General features: G+C 36.9%; 1 protein-coding gene across 2 annotated transcripts; it reads left to right on the top strand.

Annotated features, from left to right (window-relative positions):
* The first annotated feature begins 78 nt into the window (after positions 1 to 78).
* Positions 79 to 27,164, top strand: CALU (calumenin). 2 transcript variants are annotated; one of them, XM_006202270.4, is made up of 7 exons: positions 79 to 187; positions 8,586 to 8,817; positions 13,508 to 13,701; positions 17,249 to 17,415; positions 18,075 to 18,135; positions 23,213 to 23,412; positions 24,627 to 27,164. In XM_006202270.4, exons 2-7 carry the CDS (start codon positions 8,597 to 8,599, stop codon positions 24,729 to 24,731), a joined length of 948 nt encoding a protein of 315 aa, XP_006202332.1. In that variant the 5' UTR covers positions 79 to 187; positions 8,586 to 8,596; the 3' UTR covers positions 24,732 to 27,164. The 2 variants fall into 2 exon arrangements, with proteins under 2 accessions (XP_006202332.1, XP_006202331.1); XM_006202269.4 differs by lacking the exon at positions 13,508 to 13,701 and adding an exon at positions 13,242 to 13,435.
* Positions 27,165 to 27,475: the final 311 nt, after the last annotated feature.

Here is a 27,475-nt window from a genome sequence, read left to right as displayed (position 1 = left end):
CCAATGGCTGTCCGGGAAAGCTATGCGTCCGCTACAGATTTGTTGATGATTGGTTCGGAGCTGCCGGCGAGGCGGATGGGGGCGGAGCGCGGGGCCGCTTCCGGTGGGGCGGTGCTTGTGCGCCGGAGCTGAGCCGGTGGGTGAGCGGCGGCCGCGGCACCCTGGGCTGTGGGCGCTACAAGGAAAGGTGAGTATCGCGGTGCACGGCCCCTCCGCCGCCGCCTCCTTTTTCACTTTCTTTTTGTCATTTGAGCCTAGTTCCTGGTGCGTCAGGGCTTCTTTGGCTTGGGGCCCCTGTATCTGCTAGCTCGGGGCTCCGGGGCCTGAGCCTGCTCACGACTGCCCGGCCTCCGGCGCGCAGCCTGGATCGGAGGCCGCCGCTCGCCTTCCGACGAGCTCTGGAAAAGCGCCTGGGTCCCTGCGAACTCCGACTCCCGGCTTTCTGTCTTGTGTTGTACTGTTTTGTGCCTGGCTTGCCACGTCTTCTGTCCCTGGGCCCCGTCAGTCACCAAGTCCCTCGTCCTAAAGGGTCATTCTTGTTTGCCTCCTGAAGGTTGGAGGGCAGTCAGATAGCGTTATTGTTACAGCTCCCGGCCACTTCCCACACACCGGCCTGCTTGTGTCCACCAGCCCCGCCCCAAGGCCACATCCCGAGAGGACGGTGCATCGGCCAAGGAAGTCGTGTTCGCTGACTTTGAGGGTGTAGAAGCAACGGGGAAAGAAAGCCTGAAGACACTGATTTTTTTTTAAACTCTTGATAATTTTAAAAAAAAGACAAATATTTCGAGTTTCCATGTTGGCTGCATGCTTCAGTCAGTGACAGAAAATAGTTTTAAAAGCTTCGTTAAGGAATTGCATTTTTACTTTGTTTTCGAGACCCAGACCCTACTTCTGATTTTTGGCATGCTGTGATAAGTAAATTTAATTCCCGACAGCTTCCCTGATTAAGAGTAGTGTGATTTGCCGTTCAGAAAGGTGCTTTTGCATAGAGGCAAAGCTCGGTAGGGCTCCTTCTAAAACTTAAGAGCCTTTGATCTGAATTCCTAAGTGTATAAAATCCCAGAAAAGTGTCTTTGAGAGTTGAATTGCATTCGCTTCCTGGTATGAACCATCAAGTCAACGTTAGTGAATCAGGGTAAAATTTTTAATTTATTTTTGTAGCTGGGGGGTAAGAAACCATGGAATTTCTGATAAATTATTCTTTGCCATATAATAAAAGTTGACACAAGACAAATGCATATTTGTCCTCAATCAGTAGATTTAGTTAACCAGGTACCAAACCATAGTCATCACTGAAGAATTTACGTAATATAGTACAAGTGAGGGTCCAGAGATAACCTGTAAGTTGTATTTGTGTGGAGAGAGGATGAATTTGCCTAGACGTAATCTGAGATTTACAGTGATTCAGGTGTCTCCAGTATGAGTCTTTTGAGAATCACAGCTAGGAGAAACATGAGCTGATCAAGATGAATTGAGTATGCCTGAGTAGGTAGTACTTGGATACATCTTTGAAATCAACTCCTAGTCATAACTCTTAATATAGTTATTTGCTTCCATTTGTCCAGTGATGTGTCAAAAGGTACTTACTGATGACATTGTACATACGTTACACCAGTACTGGAGATCAGTACATTGATTTTAGCACGCATTTTCTGTGTGTGCGGCACACACACAGTTGTGCCAGGGGTGTTGGAAGCACAAGTGTGTATAGCCAGGAATAGCCATTGGAGATGCTTGCTAGGACATGAGGTCCTAGATCCTCTCTCTCTAGGAACTCTTAAATATGGGTGTTGTTGATATTATAATTTATGTATTAGAGTTAAAACAGCCTAAATAACACTTTTCTTGTTGCTGGCTGATGGCCGGATCCGGTAAGGGGAATTGGGTTCGGAAGCACTGGTGGCAGGCAGGAAGTATGTTGCTGCCAAGTACTGTCCAACTAATCCAGTAAAGTGTATTTGTAGATTAAAAGTGCAAAACACTGTTTTAGGGACTATAGAGGAGTATTAATTTATATTAGCTGAGATCCCTGCGTCCCAAAAATGTCCATCTGTAGAGGCACTAAGGAGACAACTTAAGGTAGCCTATAATCATTATTGTGGAGTGGAACAAACAAGTTAGAGGAATGTGTACAGATCACTTCCATCCAGAGTGATCATAGTAGATAGATCTTTTCATTTAGGGTTTTTTAATTATTTATTTATATTTGGCACTAAAGGAAGATTGAGCTAAAGTAACTGCCAAATTCCCAAGAATTTTATGCATCTTACACGTGCACAGAAAATTACAACTAGAAATCAAAACTCTTGTCCCTACATTTTACATAGCATTCCTATGGCAATTAATTAGGTATTGAAGTTTTCATCAGCGAAAAGGAAACTTTCATTCTCCCAGGATTTCTAGAACTTTTTTCTTAAGGAAAATTTTTTTCTTTGTAGCAAGAAAAAATTTAAGTTTGTACTGGGGTTCTTTGGTTATAGAACTAATAAAACCTAAATAATAGTTTATCATTTCAAAGCTCTTCTTCTACAGACAAATTTTGCACTTTTATATATTCAACTGTCTTATAAATGCTGTCAGTCACACAAGTAATTTAATTAGAATGTATTAGTGAACTAATGTTCCTTTTCTGTTCCATCGCTAGAGTAACATTGAATAAGTAGTTTGTCATTATGACTTACCAAATCTGAAGGATGACATTATTACTTTAATGTGATAATCCATTAGTGGTACTATGCTAAGGTCTGAAAGTGAGAATATCAGGTAGATAACCAGATAGCTTTAATTCCTAGATTTTATAACCTGAGCCTTAGTATAGTTAAATTGCCATCTGGCTCTTGCCCTCAATCCCCAATTGAAGTAGACACTTAAGCAATGAGATTCTGCTTTTGCTGCACTATAGAAGAATGCCTTTTGTTTTTTAACTCCCCTGAATATCCAGCTCAGAGAACTGGAATTTTACCACCACACCCATTTTCTCCCGCTATTTACATTGAGCAATGGGTCTTTGGTCATCCGGAATGACTGTGGGGTCATTTAGTGTTAATGTTTTAAGAAGTTAAATTTAATCCAGACATCTAAATTTCCCTGAAACAACTTACTTTTAAGTGTTCTGTGACCAATGGATTTTTATTTAAAAAAGTGACTAAGAAGTAAGAGAGAGAGGGGAAGAATTTAGATCTTTCAAGGAAATTTTTGAATGAGTAAAATATACTGATTCTTAAGGCTTATCATTGTTATTGAAAGAAATTCAAATTTATGCTGTTAACTTTTCTCCTTATAAATTAAATGGAACAGTTCATGAAAATAACTTTGCAGGAGACCATTATTGGTGACATACTGCAGAAGTATGATAGTTACTTGATACCTTTTCTGTTCTAGCTCTTTAGTTTGTGTTTCTAATGTGGTACAATCCAATAGAAATGTAATACAAGTCACATACGTAATTTTAAATTTACAAGTGAATATTTAAAACATGTGAAATTAATTTTAATAATTTATTTAATCCAATACATACAAAATACCATTCTTTTGATATAAATATAAAATCTACACCACATCTTAATTCACACTAGCCACATTTCAAGTGCTTGGTAGCCACATGCAGCTAGTAGTTAGTGTCCTGGACAGTGCAGGTCTAGTTTTCTGTTTGTTTGTTTAAGAAAAAATAATAAATCTTACCCTTAGTGAGGGAGGGACAGAATTTGAGGGAGAGAAACTTATAGGTCATTTGAGAAATGGGAGATGGAAAGATGAATTTTTCACAGCTGTTGATTTACCTCTAGATCTAAAAACTCAACCAAGTCCTTCATTTATGTAATGGATCATGTTTTCCTAATAATTCTGTTATCCATTGATGTGTAGCTTTCATGATGAAGAAAGAGAGAGGTCTTTTAGCTTTCTATCATTTGATTTCAGTTTGGTTGAAAAAAGAAAGATGCTTCAGAAATAACTGCGATAATGTGGTTCTTCAGACGCCCTGTATAAGAAGTTGTTTTATACTCTTCTCACATCTCACAGTATAGATCCTTTGTCTTGGGGAGATAGCCTTTGTTTCTACTTGGACAATATGTGGGCACAAAGAGCATTTTTAAAAATTTACTAAAGTGCCGAGTTTTCACTGCCAGCTGCAGAGAGGTTAAGGTAGCAGAACCTTTGTCCAGCAGGTGGTCCTTGTTGACACTTCTAGGCGGTTTCATCAGTGGTAGATAAAAAGCCATATATCAGGGTAACAGTAGGTGGTGAGGAAGCAGAGATAGCAATTCCTAGAGACTGTGTGGGTGAAGGAGAGGGAGGAGCACACTTGAAGAAATATCGGGGTCTGAGAAAGACTGATTTTTGGGTTGTGATGACCTGAGAAGTATCGATTGGCAGAATGGAGGAATCTGTAGAGGGGCAGGATTAAAGGTTAATTGAAAAGGGAAAGGAAAGAGAGATGGATAAATGATAAAGCCAGATCACTTGGCTTTTACTCTGAAAATCTTCTTTTATCACTGTATCTAGATGTTACGCCTCAAACTTACATGTAGTTTTCCGTGTAAAGCACAGTGAATCAATCTGTTACATTTCTTTATGTTACACAGTAACAAAACTATACTGTATCCTTCCAGGGCCCTGATAGCGTTAGTGGGCTAAAGCATTTATTTGTGTTATAACATTTGGGGTTTGCAAAAGTTCTCAGCATATTATGCAAGAGTTGTTCGGGTATTTTATTCTGGGGATGTAATTAGTCATTTATAAAATTTTTCTAGATGTGAAATCCCCTTGATAATAGGCATAAGGAAAATCCTCTGTTGCAATGACTCTTGATTTTACTTGATTCTATAAGCCTCTAACATTATAGATATTGTTTGGGTGTATCACGAAATAACAAAATATAACTGGTTCCTTATCTCTAAAGAGTTTTATTTATCTGAAGAATTACTGGTAGTTTTAAATGGAAATTTCGTTTTGCCCTAAAATAAAGACATACTCTGATGTTTTAAGAGAGCCACTAAAACTGATTTTCTCTTTACTATTCCACTGACCTGATTGATGAGTTGAATTATTGAGGGGTAGGCTGGAGTGTTACTCTCCTAGGGCAATGTTGTTTTACTTTAAAAATAGGGTTTGTGTCTTAAAAATGAATATTTGTTTTTCCTTCAGTCTCCTTTTCTAGTCTGGAGAAATGGCTTGAAAATATTTGCTTTGCTACCTAATATTGAAAAGAATTTTTATAATATTGTTTAAAAAGTAGTATACACAAAAAGATAATACACAAGTGTGTGCTCATTTACCAAAAATAGACAACACAACAGAGTACAATATTAAAGTTCACTCCACTCCAGCCTCACCACCCCACCCCCATCTCTTCTTCCTTCAGCCTAGGGGTTATTACTATTTATAGAGAGATGTTTATTCTTCCACACCATTTTTGTGCATATATGTTATATTTTATATAAATATAAACAACCTGGGGAGGTTGTTTGGTTTTGTTTTTTTACATAAATGAGATCTTGACATTGTTTTACAACTTGCTTTTTTGTTGTTTTTGTTTACTTAACATATCTCAGTGCCTTCTCAGTTTCAGTGCGAATAGATCCACTCCATTCTTCTTAACCTCTGTGTAGTATTCCACAATGTAGATTTAATAAGGATTTACCACTTCTTTGGTTCAGTTTATTTCCCATTTTTTTTATCATTATAAACTATCATTGAACATTTGTATTGAAGCATCTTTGTATACAATTTTGGGCATTTTGATGGGATAACATGAAGCAGAACATTGATAAACTTTCAGAAGCATAGGCAGATTCTAATATTGGTGAGCAGCTTAACCATCTTCTTTCCCTTTCTGCATGAATCTTATGGCGTTACTTTCACATTGTTTCCTCTGACGGATTTTCATCATTCTTAACAACTGTCCAGTGAGATTACCTGTTTTGTTTTAAGATGGGAACTTGGGGACTGATTGGCTCCCATATCTCCCTAGCTATCATTTCTGTTTGTTTTATTGGCTCTGTCCTGTTTAGAATACTTTCTACCCTCCATTGATGTATCCTTCTCTGCCATTTCTGGACCTCCCATCTCAGCTGTTTTCCCATCAATCACATACAGTGCCCTTGTATGCCCTTTACAGCCTGAAAGTTGTTCATGGGGGCATCATAAAGTTGTGCCTTTGTATAATCAGCTAAATTGTGTTAGGATTAAACATATTCCTCTATTTGCTTTCCTTTCATTTTTAAGGAATCTTTATATAACATGCTCACCATTAGCTGTGCTAAGCATTTTTAAGTTTATTAAATCCAAAGTGCTCTATAAATCCAAGCAAATACAATGTAACTTCTTTTAGTTACTCTTTGGGGGTTACAAGGAAATAGATACATTGGAATATGTCTAATTTATTGACATATTTGATTTCTTTATCCCTTGAAAAAAAATCACTCCCTTCATTCTAATTCCCAAAACTTTGAGGCAGTTTCTTCATATTAAGTATACTTTCAGATCACATTTCTCATATTTCAGATTATTACTATGGCTGTTTGAGAGTTTGGTTAGAATAGTGGTTCTCAACCTGGCTGCCTTTTTAAAATATTTATGGTTAGGGGTGCAGTTCAGTGGCCATTTCTAAAAACTCCCTGGATGATTCTAGAGTACAGTCTGAATTGAGAATCACTGAGTTGGAAGCTATACTGAAAGGATATTCATGTTTTTAAAAATATTTATATGTAAAATATTAGCCTTAGACTACGTAGTTCCACTGGTGACATCCTGAGGAAGGTGAGGCCTGTGGATGGTTTAATCTGTAGATTAGGACAAGGTAATGCATTTAACTTTCATGTGATACAGTGTCCCTCTGTAACCTTGTGTTAGTTTCCTAGGGCTTCTGTAACAAATTACCATAAACTGGGTGACTTAAAAGGACAAAAATTTATTCTCTCACAGTTCTAGAGGCTAGAAATTAGAAATCAAAATGTCAGTAGGGCCATGGTCTCTCTGAAATCTCTAGGTGAGGGTTCTTCCTTGTTCCTAGTGGATACCAGCAATCACTGACGTTTCTTGGTTTACAGATGATCTCCCCAGTCTGCCTCTTTTGTAACGTGACATTCTTTTCCTTGTGTGTCTGTGTCCAAAATTCCTTCCTTTTATAAGGACACCAGTCATTGGATTAGAGCCCATCTTACTTAGTTGCATCTGCAAAGATCCTATTTCCAAATCAAGTCGCATTCACGGGTACCAGGGATTACTACTTTAGCATGTCTTTTGGGGGGACACAGTTCAATCTACAACAAGCCTCATGCTCAGTAACCACCTACCCATCTAGTAAGGGAGCCATTAGTCATAAGGGGAAATAAGTAATAATGTGAAATTGCAAAGCTTATTCTTACCACAAGAGGAGAAGCATTCAGAATCTGTGTTCTCCTGATAAAGGAGTAGTTAAAATATGAAAGTCTGGAGAAATCTTTCCCCTTAATTTTTATTTCTTACATTTTTTTATTGAAGTATAGTCAGTTACAATGTGTCAATTTCTGGTGTACAGCAAAATGTCCCAGTCATGCAAATATATTCATATATTCATTTTCACATTCTTTTTTATTGAAAGTTACTACAAGATATTGAATATGGTTCCCTGTGCTATACAAAAGAAATTTGTTTTTCCTTTATTTTTAATTTTTAATTTTACAGTTTTTTTCTCTAAAACCTTAACCTTTCTGGACAGTGCTGTAGGTTATCTGTCAAGAGTACTAAACGGTTGCTATCCTACAGCTTCTCTGCAATTTTTGTCACTATTTTTGATGAAGTGTTCCAGCTTTCTGCTTGTTCATTAGAATCACCTGTGACTGCAGAGATTCTGAAGGTATGAAGTAGGGCTGGGGAATCTATACTATGAACAGTGCTCCAGGTGGTCCTTATACCTGGGCAAATTTGGGAAACACAAGTATACAGAATGATAAAGCAGTTGTTATCCATCACTGTACCATCTCAGTAGTTGATCTTTGAAGATGATTTGACATCGTGCCTGGAAATGGGCAATGACTTGGTGCTATAGGCAGGGAAACTGCCCAAATATTTCATTGGTTCCTAATGTGATGACCATCAGAATCCCCTGGGAACCATTTAAAACTATAAATGCTTGGATTCAAGTCAGAGATTCTAATTCAATAGGGGAAACATTTTTTAAAAGCTTCCCAGGTGATACTAATAACCAGCCAGGTTTGAAGACAAGACCACTGATATACAAAAAGTAAATTTTATTTAGAGTCAGTAAGTCTGGATTTAAATTTTGGTCCTTTCACTTTTAAATATTATGAACTTGGGCAGAAGAATTAAAGTTCTACTTTGGTTTTTTAAAGGGATACTTCTTACAAGGTGAATGTTTTTAAACTATAATTTCTTGTCAGTCTACAGTTAGTTGAAGGAAACTGGTGAAAATTTCTCAGTAAAACTGGAAAGTCTGATAGTCTACCATACTTATTTTATGATTTAAGTAATAATATTTAGGATAATATCAAATTGATAATTTTACTGGATATGAGCTTTTAATTTCTTGTTTAATTATTAAGCATACTGTTTCCTGAATGAACTTCCTTTCTTTTTTCTTTAAGATCTGATTATCATGGACCTGCGACAGTTTCTTATGTGCCTGTCCCTGTGCACAGCCTTTGCCTTGAGCAAGCCCACGGAAAAGAAGGATCGTGTACACCATGAGCCTCAGCTCAGTGACAAGGTTCACAATGATGCCCAGAGTTTTGATTATGACCATGATGCCTTCTTGGGTGCTGAAGAAGCAAAGACCTTCGATCAGCTGACACCAGAAGAGAGCAAGGAAAGACTTGGGTAAGGTGTCAGCTCTCAGGGATCTAGTTAGAGTAATGACATATCTTTATAAATCCGCTCATTCCTTTTTTTTCTTCTGGCTCAGTTACCCAGTAAAGCTGTGTTGAACTACATCTTCTGAAAGCTAACTACAGATTTGCTACCACTAAAATTGAATTAATTGCTTGCTTTCCTACATTCCTTCATTAATAACAAAATGATTTTACCTCATTCTACAGAGCAAAGTCATTTACACATAAAAATGCCAAATACTATGGGACTCAGCTTAAACTGCATCATCTTGATCCCAAAGGAGCATTACATGGGGTTCTTCTCAACTCTCTTGCTTTTAATTTTTTTTTTTATTCTTTCATCTTTTTTGGGGAGGGATATTTATTTTTATTTATTTAATTTATATTATTTATTATTATTTTTAATGGAGGTACTGGGGATTGAACCCAGCACCTTGTGCATCCTAGGCATGCACTCTACCCCTGAGCCTCCCCTTGTTGCTTTTAATTTTTGAAAACTGTCTGTGACCTATTCATTATTATTGCCCTTGCCAAGTCTTTGAGTGGATAATAAACTGCAAATTAGACCCTGGGCTGATTAATTTCTGTTGAGTTTATGATTTCTGAGAATGTCTTTCACCTGCTTTGGTTTCATTCTCAGATATTTGCTTAATTAAAAACAAAAACAAATCAACCTTGCCTTTGTAATAAGCAGTGGTCTTAACGTCTGAGTATGCGTTACTATTTCAGTAACAGTTGGGCCATGGTCAGGCTCTTTGGCTCTCTCAGCAGGCATCTTTTTACCTAAAGAGTTGATTTGGTAGAATTTCCAGTTGATTGTTTCTAACTGAGGATCTGAGAATGTCTTTTTTAGCTCTTTCAAAGCTTTGCTTTTTAAAGAAATCCAGGTTAATTTAGTAAAAGAAATTCTCCTTTGAGCGCTATTGGTGTAACTTTCTGAACTACATTCAAAAGATTTGTCTGAAAAGTTGTACCACACAGGAATTTCCAAAAGTATTTTGCCCATGGATAGTGCTATGATGGAAGACATTATAGGGTTTGCTTTGGGTGGTACTTCAGAGTAAATTTATTCCTTCATTGGGTTATCTGCTAATCAAAGCAATATTTTGTCCTTAAATACTGACAAAAATAATCAAAGGATTTTGCTATGTAAAATGAGAAACTATCCCAAAACATTTGAAAGTAGATAGAGAAAACAAATATATAGAAGAGTTAGTCTTCTGTTAGGTTGCTTTTCCAACTTTGAGGGACTGTGTTCACTTTTAATTTTAATCTTATAACTGTGCTAACATTCCAGGCCGAAGGTAGGGGTGCATGAGGGTGTTCTCAGTCTTCATGTCTTGCCTATTCATAACGTGCATGTCCAGCCTGCATTTTGGTTTACACATGTCTCTTTGCAGAATTACTGTTAAATAATGAAGGGCCCTTAGGTTTGCTGTCAGTCAGGGTGTTCTTGCTCTGTGCAGGTGCTGGAATAGCTCTGCTAACAGTCTTCAGTAGAGAGAAAATGTTCCTTTTTGTCATCAGTAAACATCAGAAGTTCAACACATGAGCAGGCTCCATATTTGATTAGAATAAGATGGTTAAAATCATGTTTTTCATGGACTGTATGAACGAACCAAATACTATTTGCTTCTCCCAAATTTGTGGGATAATGGTAAATATCCACAGTTTATAAGGTGATATAATTTTGAAAGCAAGAATTCCAGGTGAACATTTTTTTTCTTTTAACTTATTCATTATGGCATTTCTAAAAGTTGTTTGGTAGGTGACTACACCAGAAGCTGGGAATAGCAGATTCCCCTTCTTTTCCACTGATCTAGGAGGCCAGTAATTGTTAGGAGATAGATTAAGACAATTGTTTACAGCTCTAGTTTCAGGAATTCACTACTATTTTTAGATCTTTAGTAATAATAGCTAAAAGACTACAGGAAGCATTTAAAAACAATTTTAATATCCAGTTTTTAGTTCCTTTTTTCTTATGAAGAGTGTTGACAAGTAGAACAGTTTTTCTTACTTGTATATGCTCAACCCATCCCCAAGAAGTCTAAATATACTTAATTTTCACTTATGTGTCCTTCAAATGATGATTTATTTATTTTGAGATGGCAGTCCTTAATATAAAGAAGTTCTCACCCTTGATCTATTTGTAATAGAAATGAACTACAGCAGTTCGTCATCCTTTTTGGGTCATAGGCCCAGCCCCTTTGGCAGTCTAACGAAAGCTAACGGAAAGTGCATATACAGGAATATATGTAAAATTTTGCATGCTGAAAATTTCTGGAATATTTTGAACCCTCCTGGAGCCCATTTATTGTCCTAGGTTCTTAAAAAAATCAAAGGGTTTGCTTTTTGCCTTTTGAAATGTTGAAGTATATGTTACCTCTTAGAAATAACGTAAGGTCCACTAAGGGCATTGTATCTGTCCTGGAGTAAATGCTTATTTAGTGGCATCATGACTGCGTCTGTAGGATTCTCCAGTGTCACAGAAATACAACACCCTTAGCTTTATAAATTTATACAGGCTTTTAAAGATCAGAGTTTAGAGCTTCATGCCTAAAATAGGACATGTCCACTTCCGTTGTATTTTCACAACTGTCTGAGGCTGAATGGCCAGCAAGATAAGGATGGCTTTTTTATTTTTAAATGAGTGTGTGTGTGTGTGGTTGTTGTTTTTAAAATATGTAATAGACCATATGTGGCCCACAAAGTCAAAAATATTTCTTATCTGTCCTTTTTCAGAAAAAATTTTGCTAACCTCTGAATTAAACCTTTTGGGATATTTCTGCTGGAATAAATAGAATGGCATTCAGCCAGCTTCTTTTGGAAAAGCCCATCTTGAACAGTCATATGCCTTTTTTTTTTTTTTTAATCTGAGTGATCCTTCTCGTTAGGGTATTTATAATAGTTTAAAATCTTCTTTTGGGAATGAGAGAGGTTCTGATACCTTGCCCTTTTTTTCTTAATGGTACAGTGGCACTCTTGGTAACCAATACTTTTTGGACACAAGCTGGATCCCAAAAGAGATAATTTAGGAGTTTTTGGACTGTTAAAAACTCAATTTATTAATATTATTAAAATTCAACAGGGTTGAAGTTGTAAAAAATTTTTTGTCCCATGTGTATGTAGATAGAATATTTAAGAAGTGACTTCTTACTGCTTTACCTTTTAACATTTTAGAGCAAAAGCTATAAGATTACACATTCTCTGAAGGAAAATGCTTGTTAATTATAGGATATAGGATAGTCATGGCTAACACCATATCAATATCAGGATGAAATTTTCAGTGTTGCTTATATTCTGTGATTCTTATCACTTTCCAATGTTTTATTCGTGAGATGAACACAAACTGGGAAACGACATTATTTGCTACCAAATGACAGTCCTTTTCAGTCCTACAAATATAGGGCATAGGAGTTGGCCAAGATTTCAATTCCATTGGAAGTTTTGATTCAAAATTCTTGTAACTTCATAGGCTATCTGAGCTTCTATTAAGTAGGTGATTGCATCTTTAAACAGGAGTTTTCATCTCATGCACAAATTTTGAAATCTTTAAACAAATCCTTAAATGTCTGTCATTATGATGACCGATCTAGAAGAAAGAAACTCATGAAGGGCAAAATATATTGACTCTTTAGCTTTGTAGTTTTGCTTTATCATCTGCACCCTAACCCTCTCAGCTTATTAACATTCTCATTATCAGGTGTATACATTCTTACCACATTACTTCTTCAGAGCTCTCTGTTTTTGTGGTTATATGTAAAAATCCAGTTCAACATAGTATATAATAAACTGCTAGCCATTTTTTAAAAAATAAACATGCTTCTGTCTTTGTATACCTGTTTTGGGGTTTCAATAATAATCCTGACTTTAGGTATAAATGATCCCAGAACTATTTTTGATATATTTTTAACTAAAATGTTTTGTTTTTTGTTTTTTTGTTAAATGCAGCTGAATTTTTTAAAGTCTGGTTTAAATTTTTGAATTTTAAGTCAGTGGTTGTGATTACTTACCCAGATATTCAGATTCTTCTGAAAGCAATAAAACTATATATATATATTTTATATATATATGAAGATTTGCATGTTGTTTGATACTAAGAGTAGAGAACCCAGATAGGAATGAATATTCACTCCTAAATTCTGACCATTGGCTGAAACCTACCACTAAAGGGATAGTCCAAGTACACCACCCATGGACTGTGCTTGCCCTTTCCGGATGGCTTGTTACAGACCAGTAACAGGCACTTAAGAGAAAATTTTTAGTTGCCTGTCTGGCAGTTTTGTTTTGGAGACAATTTTTATTTCCATGCTTTAGCCCTGAGCAACACCTGTGGCCACAGCACACAGCTGGCTAAGTCCAGAGCCTTGTGTCCTTTTAACCTCTTGCTGGATTTCTCTGCATTTTCTACAGAAAGATTGTAAGTAAAATAGATGGCGACAAGGACGGGTTTGTGACTGTGGATGAGCTCAAAGACTGGATTAAATTTGCCCAAAAGCGCTGGATTTACGAGGATGTAGAGCGACAGTGGAAGGGGCATGACCTCAATGAGGACGGCCTCGTTTCCTGGGAGGAGTATAAAAATGCCACCTACGGCTACGTTTTAGGTAGGTCCCTACTATCTGGGGGAAAAAGTCTGTGGAGCCGGCACCTTGAAACGTAACTGTTTTGTCTTGTAGAATGATTGTAGATAAAATAGACGCGGATAAAGATGGGTTTGTGACGGAGGGGGAGCTGAAATCCTGGATTAAGCACGCCCAGAAGAAATACATATATGACAATGTTGAAAACCAATGGCAGGAGTTTGATTTGAATCAAGACGGCTTAATCTCCTGGGATGAGTACAGAAACGTGACTTATGGCACTTACCTGGGTAAGGGGCAAGATGTCAGCCTGGCAGAGACCATGGTCTTGAGTCAAAGAAACAAATGGGTCACGCAGTGAAGGGAAAGAAGCAGTTATGCTTATCTTAGATAGTTTGATGCTGAGCTGATTTTCCTTCACTTTATTAATTTTAAATTTGTATATTGTGTATTTTTTGAAATTTGTTGAATTTTGGTTTTCTGAGATCTGGCATCTTTTACATCTATAGTATTTCAGATATGTTTCCCTGTTTTTTCCTTCTGTCATCCCTCAGATCATTTTTTGAGTAGATCTTGTTTTTAAAAGACTGCATTGTTCCAACAATGAAAAGCAAGAGGCTTTGAGGTGTCTATTGACATGGTCACATTAAATTGTTGGAGCTGAAATTCAGACCAAATTAGATTCATTTGTAACTGGTAAGAATAGGAGGGAAATTCTGTCTTTCCTTAATGAAATAAAGATCAAGTATAATAGCTTTCCTTGATGGAATTTAACTATTTTAGTATGTCTGCTTACTGAAGTTTAGAATTGACTATTTCCCATTTGTTTTCTCTGGCACATGAATTTATCAGCCTGCTTTGCAAATGCTTGAAGGCAAATAAATGTGACTTTGATTGCTTTCTTGGTAGCTTGATTTGGTAGCTTGTATGCTTGGCCACCTGTTAATAATTGTCTTTTACTATTACACTTGCCTGCTGTTGAATGCTAGGTGGCAATCTTACTGAGTTGATGACTTAGGGTGTCTTTGTTAGTGAGATTCCTCTATTGTATATGGTTACAACTTGAGGCAAGAATGTACAAATGTTTCTTCTTGCATTTTTATTCTGGAAATTAGGTAAATTTCTGTGTTAAAACAGGCATTCTCTATCACTGCATTATTCCATCACTCCATTACTAACAGGCAGTAAGGATATAATGGTCTTTCCCCCACTGGATAGCCAGCTGTCCGTGTTAATTACAGGACTGCATGCATTTCTGGTGAACAGACTTATTTCTGTAGCAGGCTTGTTCTCATTCCTAAGACTGAAGTGGCAGTCTCTCTCCATGCTTGACACTTAGCCAAGAACCAAACATATCCTTCACTCAATTAAGAACATGTGTATTAAAAAGTCAGTACAGATGGAGAGGGGTTCGTGCTTCTTGCTCTCTTACTGAGACACAACACCGTCCTGATTTATTTGGAATTAATTATAAATAGAAAGCAAAGGGTAAGCTATTGGTGATCTCAACAGGATGGTATGTTAATAAATCTCAGCTCAGACCTAGGCACTCACTTGTTGTCTGGAATGAATCTTAAACTCTTTGTATGATTATGTGTATAAAAAATTTGTTGAGAGCTTTGTTGCCTCATAGAGCAAATGATTCAATGTAACGGGTATTTCTACTGACTGAGACTGCATAAGCTGAAGCACTGGCTGGAGAAGCAATGTCTTTATAAGGCATCTTTCCCTGGAGGCCTGTGGGTGGACAGTGCTTGGGGTAGTGAGGTGCCTTACAAAAGTGATGTGTAGTTTTTTGTGAGAATGTGTTCTTGATTCAATTTGAGTTCAGGTATAAATCATCTTAGCTTATAAATAATGTATCTGCTTTCCACAAAAAAAAAAATTAACCCTTTCTCTGCCACAAGTGAAATAAGAGATACCAAGATCCACCCTGCCTATACCAACACTAGATCAAGTGCTTACCCGTAGCTGCGTGCAGGCTGACTAGCCTAGTAAACTGGTGCTTAGGGTAGATAACGACACTCCGAGTAGTGATGATAGACACCTGAGTTTAGTCGTTAAAAGTTTTTACATCTTCCTTTCTCATCCTTACATATGTGTATGTTATCAGGCTACGTGATTTTAGTCACCATGTTTTACCTAAGAAGGAGGGAAGGGCTCTTAGCTAAGAATCCAGCCTTAATATGTAAGTTGTCTTCTGTTATCTTTCTTATTTATGTTACATAGTTGGTACTGAAGCCTTACTTGTTTAGAAGAAATGGCTTAGTATTTGAGAAAGGTGATATTTTCCTTAAATTCTCTATCTCCAACCTATTAATGGCTTTGAGTATATAATATAGGGTCCCTAAAGCCCCATGATTCAGTAAGTTGTCGTACTGAATTTTGACACTCATCAAAGAATGAAGCTTCAAGCTGCTCAGCTCTCAAAATAGAGCAGTAGTTTATTGTTGGGGTTTTTTTAAAACTGTGCTTGAAGTATGGAAAGATTGAACTACGGTATCAAAAGTCAACAGTGTAATGTTATTGTTAAGAGGCCCTGTGGGTCTTTTTTATGAAACTAGTGCTGTATCTTTTTTTATTTGATCAGTATATTACAGGAACAATCACTTCTTACCTTTAATGTGATCTCTTTTACTTTTCAAAATATCTTCACATGTTACCTTATTTGGTCCACACAGCAACTCAGCTTGAAAAGTTTTTTTTCCCTTTTCTGCCATTAACTCCACATTTTTTCAATTTAAATGTCATTTTTCTAGATTCTTATATAGGCTAAATAAATACTGCTTGTGTAGTTCAACATCCTAACAGATGGATAGGCCCAAGTTCAATTTGGTTGTAGTCTAATATTTATTTATTTGTAACAGCTTTATTGAGCTATAATTGACAATACAATACACTGCACATATTTTAAATGCACAGTTGATGAGTTTTGACATGTGTATACTCAATGAACCTATTACTATAATTCAGATAAATGAACATTTCCATCACCCCAAAAAGTTTCCTTGTGTTTCTTCATAATCCTCACCTTCCCCATCCCCTGTCCCTAGGCAACCACTGATCTGTTTTCTGTAACTCTAGACTTATTTGCATTTTCTAGAATTTTACAAAAATGAAAGGAGGGTAGTGAACAGTACTTGTAACTCATGGTATATTTCTGAGTTGGCTGAAAAAACTAAAGTGTGACTTTCAAAGGATGCTTGAATCCAAATGGCCTATATAATAAGACAGAAGGCCTTTGATAGCTGGCTTCTTGATGAGAGCCTAAAGTTTAATAAACATAGCAATAGCTAACATTTATTAAAAGTCAACTCTATGCCAGGCACTGTTCTAGACACTTAACTTCGATTTATTTGCTGATTTAATCTCATAACAGTCCTGTGAAGCCAGCACTGTTATCATCTCCATTTTACAGATGAGTAAATTGAAGCACAGATAAATTACTTGCCCAAAGTCCCATGGCTAAGAAGTGGTAGAGTTAGGATTTCAAACCCAGGCAGTTAGGATTCAAACCCAGGCACTTCTGCTCAGATATAACTAGAAGACTCAAGCCCTCTAGTAGCCCTAATGCCAGTAACAGTGAAGCATTACATAATGGATTACATAGTCCAGGAGCCAGGATTCCATGTTCAATGTCAAGCATTTATATTTGACTCAAGCCTGACTGAGGTCTTTGATTACCAAAACTAAATGTCTTTATACTGCTGCAGTTTCACCTGTATGATCAAAATTAATTCTTCAGTACTTGGTTTATCTTTCTTGGAAATTGATTCCCCATACATTTTCATGTTTTCTGAAGTTTTTTAAGATTTGATCTAAATTTTTGTTTTCTAGATGATCCAGACCCTGATGATGGATTTAACTATAAACAGATGATGGTTAGAGATGAGCGGAGGTTTAAAATGGCAGACAAGGATGGAGACCTCATTGCCACAAAGGAGGAATTCACAGCTTTCCTGCACCCTGAGGAGTATGAATACATGAAGGATATAGTAGTACAGGTGGATGAGAGCAAGAATTCTCATTGGAAACTTTCTCTTTTTGTTGCTTTTGCTCTTTCCTCCTTAGCTTTTCCTCTGTATTGAGAAGAGTAAAAAAGTGCTGGCCAGATTGAGTCCAAGCTTGTCACCCTGTTTTTCTGTGATCTTGATGGTGCTTTCTGTTTAGAATGACAATACTTACCATCAGTTAATGTATTTTACCATTTCATTGGTCGCTGCATATTGTAAGCATGAGGGAAAATCCTATTTTTTAAAATACCAGACACTGAGTAATAACAGTGATACTAAAGGATTCTCACAGAAGGCAGTTAACTGATAAAACATAAACTGTGGCTGTAGACGTATTCACTGGTCATATCTCCTGTTAGTATAACTTGAGTGTGACGAGGGCTACCAGATCATCATGGGCTTGATGGGGTAGTTCATTATTAAGCAATGCCTGTGTTCCTTCAGGAAGTCTATAGTTATTTTAAGTTGAAGCATACAAAAATGATATTTTATCATTCTTTCAGCTAGAAAAACAGCAATTTCTTATGGTTTAACCATACCCACACACATATACATATACACATATATGTGTGTATGTTTTAATGAATGATAAATAATTGCCTAAACTTAAGTAATCCAGATACTAACTCTAAGTATTCTCTTCTGTCTAGGAAACAATGGAGGATATAGATAAGAATGCTGATGGTTTGATTGATCTAGAAGAGTATATTGGTAAGTCTGTTTCTAGTGTTTTTCTTAGAACAATCTGAGACTATATGTTCACCAGTAGAAACAAATTATCCCCATGGGCCAACTCTTAGCACATGGTTAAGTCAGACCAGCATGAGGAACAGTGAGTCATGATAAACAGTAGCAGCACTGGCCAGTCAAAATGTAAATGTGAGTCACATATGTAATTTTGACTTTTCTAATAGCCACATCAAAAAGAATAAAAAGAAACAGATGAAATTTATTTTAATAGTGTGTTTTATTTAACTTAATATTCCAAAATACTATAATTTCAACATGTTATCTATATACATTGTTGAAGGTTTTTTTTCCCCATACAGATCTTCAAAAGTATGTTTTACACTATAACACATCTCAATTTAGAACAGCCACATTTCAAGTCCTCAATAGCCACATGTAGTTAGCGGTTCCTATAGTGGACGGCACTGATAGAGTACATCCCAGATGCCCCGTGGAATTGACAGTAAAGAGTTGCAGGGATTCCCTCTACAGTTTTAAACTCTTGTGAGCATATGCTCTATTTACTTCCAGAGGCAGAAGCAGCTGGAATTGGCTTATAGCACATGCTTTGTTTCATGTTATGGTTGAGGACCAGCACTCTTATTTTAGCAGTCACTTAAATGTTCTCTAGCAAGGCAAATGTGAGGCTCACTAGGACTTAGTGCCTGATCTTTTGGAAAGGGGTGGAAGTGAATGTATTGGGGATGGGAGGGAAGCAGAAGAAAACCGGAGCTTGAGTGAGTGTGTGTGTGTCTGAAATTCACCATTTACCCCTAACTATCTAACAGAAGAACAGGTATTTAATGTATTTTGCTCATGATGTATTTTGCTGCAGTGTGCATGTGTTTTCCCCCCACTTCGTGTTTTCTAAACTCACACTAAAAGGATTCATCAAATCATCTTGTTCAGATGTCTCAGGATTGTATTTCTTTTGCTTACCCTGTGCTCTTCGGTTCTATAGTATTTCTATAGTTATGTAACAATAGTGTTGCATATGTATGTATGGAAAGTTTTGATCAGTTTTTTAAGAAATGTATCCTGTTTGCAAAGGCACAATAAAGTTGCATCTTACAGACTATAAGCAATAAAGCTAACAATAAACCTTACTTAACACAAACCATATTCACATTCTCTGCTCATTTGATCTTGAGAAAAGTCTAGCATATCCAGTAGTTTCCGGGACTTTATTTTAACTTAAAAGGTTCTGATATGTTTAATTTATAAATTTCAGACTGATAAAATAGAGTTTTGGAAAACTAGGAAATGCTTTGTTAATGTGTGTATTCCTGTGTAAAACATGGCTTCTCCTGTGTACGTTTTTATTTCTTACTTTGTTTTATTTTTATTTTTTAATTGAAGTATAGTCAGTTACAGTGTGACGATCTCTGGTGTACAGCACAATGTCCTTTAAAAATTAAAGTAATGAACATTTAAAGAAAAAAAAGTTGCAGGGAACCTTGACTGATGTTAGGAAACTAGGGAATAAAATAAAAGAGACAGGTGAACAAGCAATCCGGAGTTGCTGATTCCTTTTATAGTCTTTCCTTTTCACTGTATTCTGTTCGTATTTTCTGTCCAGATTCTCTCACTAGTTTCCTTTTTTTTTTAAGTTGCTCCTTTCTGCCATTTTTCCTTTTAGTTGTCTGTTTATTTGAGATGCTACACCTAATTTCTCCCAAGGCTGATTTCTCCCAAGTAAAGCTATTTTTATTATCCTCAAAATAATTTTAAGATTTTTTTCCCATTGTTTTAAAAGCTCCCTCTCTTACCAAATATTTGAGCAAATTATTTCATAATTAATGTGATGAAAATTAACATAAGTAAAGGAGAAGAGTTGGAAGATACTACAAATGTCTCTGTTAGAAATGTCATTCCATTTTGGAATGAAAAATACTAGATAATTTTATATTTCACATTCTTATTTTTACTTATAGTAACTTAATTTTGGTGCATCACTGGTTTTGTGTTTCATAAAACTGTTTTTAGACCTCTGATCTTTACCTGAAATGTTTAAGTGTAAAAGGAAGACCTGAGCCTGACCTCTATCCCTGTATGTCACTTCAGTGTATTGAACAAGTCACTCCTTTACTTAGATTTTGTCTGCTATTTATTTTCTAGAGTTATTTCAGTTGAATTATTCCTTGATTACTCTTTTCTTCTAAGACGCAATGATGTACTTTGAGTTTTAGAGAAAGAGGGGTAAGCAATGGAAGATAGAATTTTTTTCCAAAATGATTTGTTTTTAGTGGAGTTCATCAACACAGTGGAAATAAATGCCTGGGTGCATTTACTGAGCTCATTTCAAAACTGACTTTTTCTATTTTTAAATATTTTATCTTTTAATTCTTGTTTTTTTGCCATATTGTCACCATTGCTAAAACTGTGAGGAACTCAATTGAACTTCCTGAGGGGAGGAATTATGTTTTATAACTGTTAAGTACCATTATTTATCAAGCATTGAGGCCAAATAAGGAGACATTTCTGTCTCCCTCTCCATCATACAGATCCAAGGGAGGAATTGTATCTTAAAGCTACTAAAACTATCAACTGTGTGTGTGTTGACATCTGGGGTGCTGGGCTTCGTAAAGCTAAAAGTCTCCCAAATGGTATTTTCCAGTTTCTAGGGGTGTACTAGTTTCTACCCTGTTGAGAGAGAGGAAAAAGAAACAAATGGTCTTTGTCTCTTTTACATTTAACATTAATGTGTCCCCAGAATTACACTGTTGAACCCTTTAAGTGTATTAGAGAGCATTGCAAGCATACACACAATTAAATAGAATAGTGTAATAAATCCCCTTGTACTTGAGCCCATCCCCAGCAGCCATCAACTCATGGCCAGTCCTTTCAAATCCACGTCCACTTCTTACCTACTTTATTATTTTGAAGTAAATCGCAATCATCATCTCATTTCCTCTGTAAACATTTGGTTTTAAATCTCTTAAGGTACATACGTAGCTCTAAATTTTTTTAATATAATCTCAAAAAATAATTCCTTAATATAATATAGATCAAATTTTTTTAAATGGAGAATTAAATAGTATTGTTCTTTACTCTTCAGCTTTAAGATGCACTTATATTATGTTGTATATTCTAGTTTCTATTAAAAGTATGTCTTTTAAAACTTTTATTCCTTTTCTAATTCAGAACTTCCCAATCTACATACTGTGAAAGGTCTCCGGGACAGGACAGCTAGGCAAGGTGCTGGTCCTTTGGATCCTACAAATACTGTGTCTTCTGAATGGGCTGTAGCATGGGGGGAAAAGTTGGCAAGTCCTGCTCTGAAAACTGCTAATTTGTGTTTAAGACAGAAGGAGTAGTTCTACTCTTAATTCTCAAGTTCAGGAAAATGAAAGTTTGATGTCCTTTATTCAGGGGAAATCAATCCAGGGACTGGGGGAGTAAAGTACCTCACAAGCAGTAGAGCACTTTTCCTGAGGGATTTTGGGCAAGGTCTTATAGAGCATTAGATGAGCAACTCAGATGCAGGGCATGACTGGCTAGTAGGTCAGGGATTTCCTTCATAAGGATAGCAGTTCTTTTCTAGAGTAAAGTCAGCTGACTAAAGCTGAGCTGGAGGATTGTGATCTGTGTGTGTATGTTCAGTTTCTTTGGCAGTGAGGTGTTTTCTCTAAGTGCAGGCTGATTTAGGTTTACATTTGTGGCACCGGCCAGGCCACAGGGGCAGCCTGCATTTCGTGGGTCCCAACATACGAATTACCTTTATCACAAATAAATAACTATTGTAGTCTTATATTAGATGTGTTCCCATACCTTACATAAAATGCATGTAAACTTATTTGAGTATAGTATTATTTAGGAGTCTTTAGGAGTCTTCAGACTTTCACTTGCAAAATTCCTAAAAGAATTTTGACAAACAGTATTTATTACCTTACACATTTTAACGTTGACATCTAAAATATTTAAATACATTTGCAGCAACGAGGATGCTCCTGGAGAGTGTCATTCTAAGTGAAGTAAGCCAGAAAGAGAAAGAGAAATACCATATGAGATCACTCATATGTGGAATCTAAAAAAAAACAAACAAAGCATAAATACAAAACAGAAATAGACTCACAGACATAGAATATAAACTTGTGATTGCCAAGGGGGCTGGGGGTGGGAAGAGATAGACTGGGATTTCAAAATTGTAGAATAGATAGACAAGATTATACTGTATAGCACAGGGAAATATATAAAAGATCTTATGGTAGCTCACAGAGAAAAAAATGTGACAATGAATATATGTATGTTCATGTATAACTGAAAAATTGTGCTCTACACTGGAATTTGACACAACATTGTAAAATGATTATAAATCAATAAAAAAGTTTTAAATTTTTTTAAATAGAAGTTTACATAGTTGTAAAGAGTAATCTCTGTTAGTTGTAAACATTGACTTTTAAATAAATCTAATAAAATTTAAATACCATAGCAATTTCTTACCTGCCATTTATTCATACAGGTGATTTGAAAAAATAGACTTTAAAAGATAATTAGGAAATTCAGATTTGGACAAGATGTTAGTATCAAAACGTTGATTTTATAAAATGTGATAATGGCATTATGGTTCTATAAGAAAATGCCCATCATTTTAAGAGATATATTCTAGAATATATACAGTAATTGGCTGGTACACATTTTGACTTATAACACCCCTCAAGTTTTCTTGAGGTTTTGAAACAGCACCTTTCTAAAACCAGTGGTCAGGTTAATTAGCTGCCTTGCAGTGAAATGGAATGTAGGAAACAGCTGTCTTATGAAAGCTAGTCTTTCCTTTCTTGATGCTAGTCATCTCCCTCTGTTTCTGCATTTTTTAAAGGATTCTCTTTGCTCTCATATCACTCAAGACCAACAACTAGAAATATTCTTGTTGCAAAATCAATAATTATTAAGCCTCAGGAACATACCTTGCTTCTTAAGGTCTCTCTGACCTAAAGTACCCTTTTAACTGCTATTAGGTTCCAAACAGATAAGTGAGGAAGAAGGGTCAGGCCAGATTTGCCTGGGCAGTCTTTGGGAAAAGACAAACCCATTTTTGTATGTATGTCTGTTCACACAGGTGACATGTACAGCCACGATGGAAATGCTGATGAGCCAGAATGGGTAAAGACAGAGAGAGAACAATTTGTTGAGTTTCGAGATAAGAACCGTGATGGGAAGATGGATAAGGAAGAGACCAAAGACTGGATCCTCCCCTCAGACTATGATCATGCAGAGGCAGAAGCCAGGCACCTAGTCTATGAATCAGACCAAAACAAGGTAAGTCTGGCCAGAGCCAAACAACCTGCAGCAATCAAAGTCTTTTTCAAGGGGATTGCCTAAAAAATTTCTGTTGAGGTACATAGAGCATTTAAGGTCTTAATTAGTCTAAATCTGTTGTGGATCTAAAGTTGGAGATTGAACACTTAAAGGACAGCACTAGCTCGCTGATCTCATTTTAGAAATCCCTTTGCCCAGTGTCCACAGCATTGGATGGATTTAGGCCTCAGAAAAGAGCCTCTGGACATAGCCTGTGCCTAGCATGCATCATCTGCTATCTCTGGAACCCCAAGAAATTTTCTTTGCTTTTTTGTTGTTGTTATGTCCTTTGTTCTTTATCTAGTACAGGCTCATTTTGCTACTCAAAGCTGATTATTTTCTTCTTAAATCAAATATGCTTTTTAAAATTAAGTCCTTTGTAATGGGTTCTCTGAAGCCTGTTAAAACTACCCTTGATCAGTTATCTGAGGGATTCGGTTCATTAAGAATGGTGTTATCACTGAGCCCTGTCAATTTTTTCAGAGATTTGAATGCTGTCCATTTTATTTAGGTTAATCTTTGGTTTTCATGCAGTTTCTTATCATTGAGCCTTTTTAAGGGTCAATCTGTTTTGAGTTTTGCTCAGTCACTTCAGTAGCCAGGTGCTGTGTCCTGGGATAATGTGAGAAAGGGAAACGCAGGTAGTCATCCCTTGGGAATCTGGCCTAGATAATCCTTGAATTAAGTGTCTGAGCCTTTGTTTGGGATTGTGTCTGGGATCTGACTGGTGGCTAGGGCATAGTGGGGGTGAGGACTGTGCTTGATATTAGCAGATATCATTGTCCTCTTAGACAATGACTCGAGTCACTTTGAAGTATTTTACCAGGCTCTCCTTGCCTCTTATTTACCCATATCTAGGGGAGGACCCATATTTTGCTCGAAAGGGAGTTTTCTCCTCAGGAAACAAACCCGTATCCCTAGCACTGAGTTATTGAACTATATCATTGCCATCCTTCCACTTTTAAATTTCTTAATAAGAAAAATGTATCAATTGCTATTTTCTTTCCTCTGTGTGTGTGTGGCAGGAGGGTGGGGCAGAGGGCAGTGAGGATTGAGTTCACATTGATTTAGTGGGAATTTGAATCTTAAATCTTCACTAACCCCTACTATACTATAGCAGTGTTTCTAAATTTGAAATATATTTTGCCTCAATTCAATATTCTCTCTAATTTCAGGATGGCAAGCTTACCAAGGAGGAGATTGTTGATAAGTATGATTTATTTGTGGGCAGCCAGGCCACAGATTTTGGTGAGGCCTTAGTACGGCATGATGAGTTCTGAGCTGCAGACAGAGGAACCCACGTTTCTTCGAAAGTAATTTATTTTTACAGCTTCTGGTTTCACGTGAAATTGTTTGCGCTACTGAGACTGTTATTACAAACTTTTTAAGACATGAAAAGCTGTAACAAAAATGATCCCGTCCCCATTCCTCCTCCTCTCTGAGGGACCGGAGGGAAACCATGCTTCTGAGGAACAACTCTAATTAGTACACTTGTGTTTGTAGATTTACACTTTGTATTATGTATAACATGTGTGTTTATTTTTGTATTTGTTCTCTGGTTGGGAGTATGATATGAAGGATCAAGATCCTCAACTCACACTTTGTAGGCAAACATTAGCCCTTCACTCTTTCTCAACCCTTATCATATGATTTTTATAATTCTGACTTAATTTTTAAGCCTGAGATCAATAAGAAATGTTCAGAAGAAAGAAAAGGGAAGAATTGTTCCCCACGATATATATTTAGAGAGAGAACACTTGAACTTGTCGTTTGAAAAGTATGTTTCATAAGTAGGATGGGCCACATACTCTGTTCAGTTGCTCAAGGTCCAGCAGCTGATTCTGGTGGTACCTCGGCAAGGACAGAGCCCTGTGCTGTAAGAAAGCTTGACTCAATTTGATTTCATTCATTCTTTTTTATTTTTCCCCCTTTCCTGCAGGACTAGCTGTTTGCTAATTTTGTCAAGCACAGCTGTGGTGGGAAGAGTGGGGCCAGTGTCTTGAAAATCAATCAAGTAGTGAGCATGATCTCCTTACAGAGCTATACATAGAAACAGCTGGAAAACTAAAGGAAAAATACAAGTGTTGTCAGGGCACACACTTTTCTGGGTGAGCATCTGTTGGAGTGCTCAAGACTGTCTTGCCTATTCAATCACTGTAAGTGCCCCATTCAGCTCCTATTTCCCCAGGTGTTCCAAGGAATTGATCTTGCTTTCACTGCAGTTAAAATGTACTCCTTTCCAATCATGTCATTGAAAGTGCCTTTAACTAGAGAAATGATCACTGGATGAGGATTCTCTTAAGAAACCCCAAGATAAAATAAAGAAAAGATTATTTGGACCACCTTAAATGAAAGCTTAGAACCTCCCGGTGTAGTGGGGATTTTTTTTCTTCCCTTTCTCTTTTGAACGGTGGTTAAATAGCAGTATTAGTTAGAGGCTTGGTTGCAGTGTTCTTATCTTGTGGGCTGGTTTCCAAAAACCACATGCTGCTGAATTTACCAGGGATCCTCATACCTCAGAATGCTAACCACTTACTACCAGGCCTGTTTCTGTGTCAGCTAGAGAGCTTGAGCTAAGACTCAAAGATGAAAGGGCTCTTTGGTTTGAGGACCATTGCTCACCCTTCCTGCCTTTGACCCATCACTCCCTATGTCCCCATCTCTCCTCCCCACTGCCAAAAAAAAGTTTATCATGGATCAACAGATTGCCAGTCCTTATCAAAGAGAGGGACATAAAACGAGCTGAAGAAACCATCTTCTGTACCCAACTCACTTTACCTGTATTTTACGTAACAGGAAACTGACTTTTTTGGTCCCTTTCATACAGATGGACCTCTTTTGAGAAGAATTGTTATATTCTAAATTTTTAGCCCTCAGGTTACTAAGATAAATATGTATATATATATATATATATCTCTAACCTTTATTATTTCATATATCTTTCTGGATAATTCATTCAGGTGGTGCTGGGTGATTATTATAATCTGAACCTAGGTGTATCCTTTGGTCTTCCAGAATCATGTTGAGGTGGGCTGCTTGGCCTGGTAAAAAGCCAGATATCGTGTAACTTCACCCCAGTCTTTGCATCAAGCTCTTGAGAGTGGATACACTCTTTTAACCCTGATACAAGGGAATAGAAATTCTCTGCCTTCCAGATTTCCCACTTTTATTGTTAAGAAGACCAGAGTGGGGAGGGTATAGCTTAGTGGTAGGGCATGTGCTTAGCATGCACAAAGTCCTGGGTTCAATCCCCAGTACTTCCACTAACAAAAAAAATGAAAACATAGAAGACCAGAGATAATTAATAATGCCACCAACCCTGGCTTGGAGAGGGCACATCCTGAATTGTGTGGCAAGAGAGCCTTGCAGCTCACTAGGTACAGAGAACCCAGGCCTTATTTTAAAGTCACGCACTTAGAAAGCAAACCTTCATCTGCTAAGACAGCAACTTCTGGATGCTGGGTGCTCATCAGTAAGCATTGTACTCTAATCTCTAATGATTCCCCTGGACAATTTTTTTTTTTTTTTTGGTTAAAATCAAGCCTGAGGCTGGTGAACAGTAGCTACACACCCACACTGTGTGTTCTGTGAATGCTAGCTCTCTTGAATTTGAATACTGGTTATTTTTTATAGAGTGTAAACCCAGTTTTATATTCTATAATGCAAACAGGTACCTTATCTGTTTCTAAATAAAACTGTTTACATTCATTGTGGAGTATGTATGTCCTTTATTTTCTTAAGAAATGGTACTCTTGCTTAGAATTATTGGTGCTATAAAGTGTCCCAGGAAAAGAGCTCTCGCAGGTTTACCATACCTCGTCCCCAACCCAGAGAAATTACTACTTTCTCCCAAATTGGTTACTCTTTTCTTCTATTCCTGAAATCTTCTAGCATCCTTCTCATTACAGCTATAACCCTTCTCTGCTTCCCTTAGGCCATATAAGTGGAGAGGAGCCCAGCTGCTCATTACATGATTGTCTGATGCCAAACACAAGCCATTTCTGAATGTACACACATTTATCTT

This window comes from Vicugna pacos, chromosome 7, assembly GCF_048564905.1.
Source record: "Vicugna pacos chromosome 7, VicPac4, whole genome shotgun sequence".
NCBI lineage: Eukaryota > Metazoa > Chordata > Mammalia > Artiodactyla > Camelidae > Vicugna > Vicugna pacos.
Note: the sequence above shows the minus strand (reverse complement) of the source record. Positions and strands in the feature narration are given on the sequence as shown.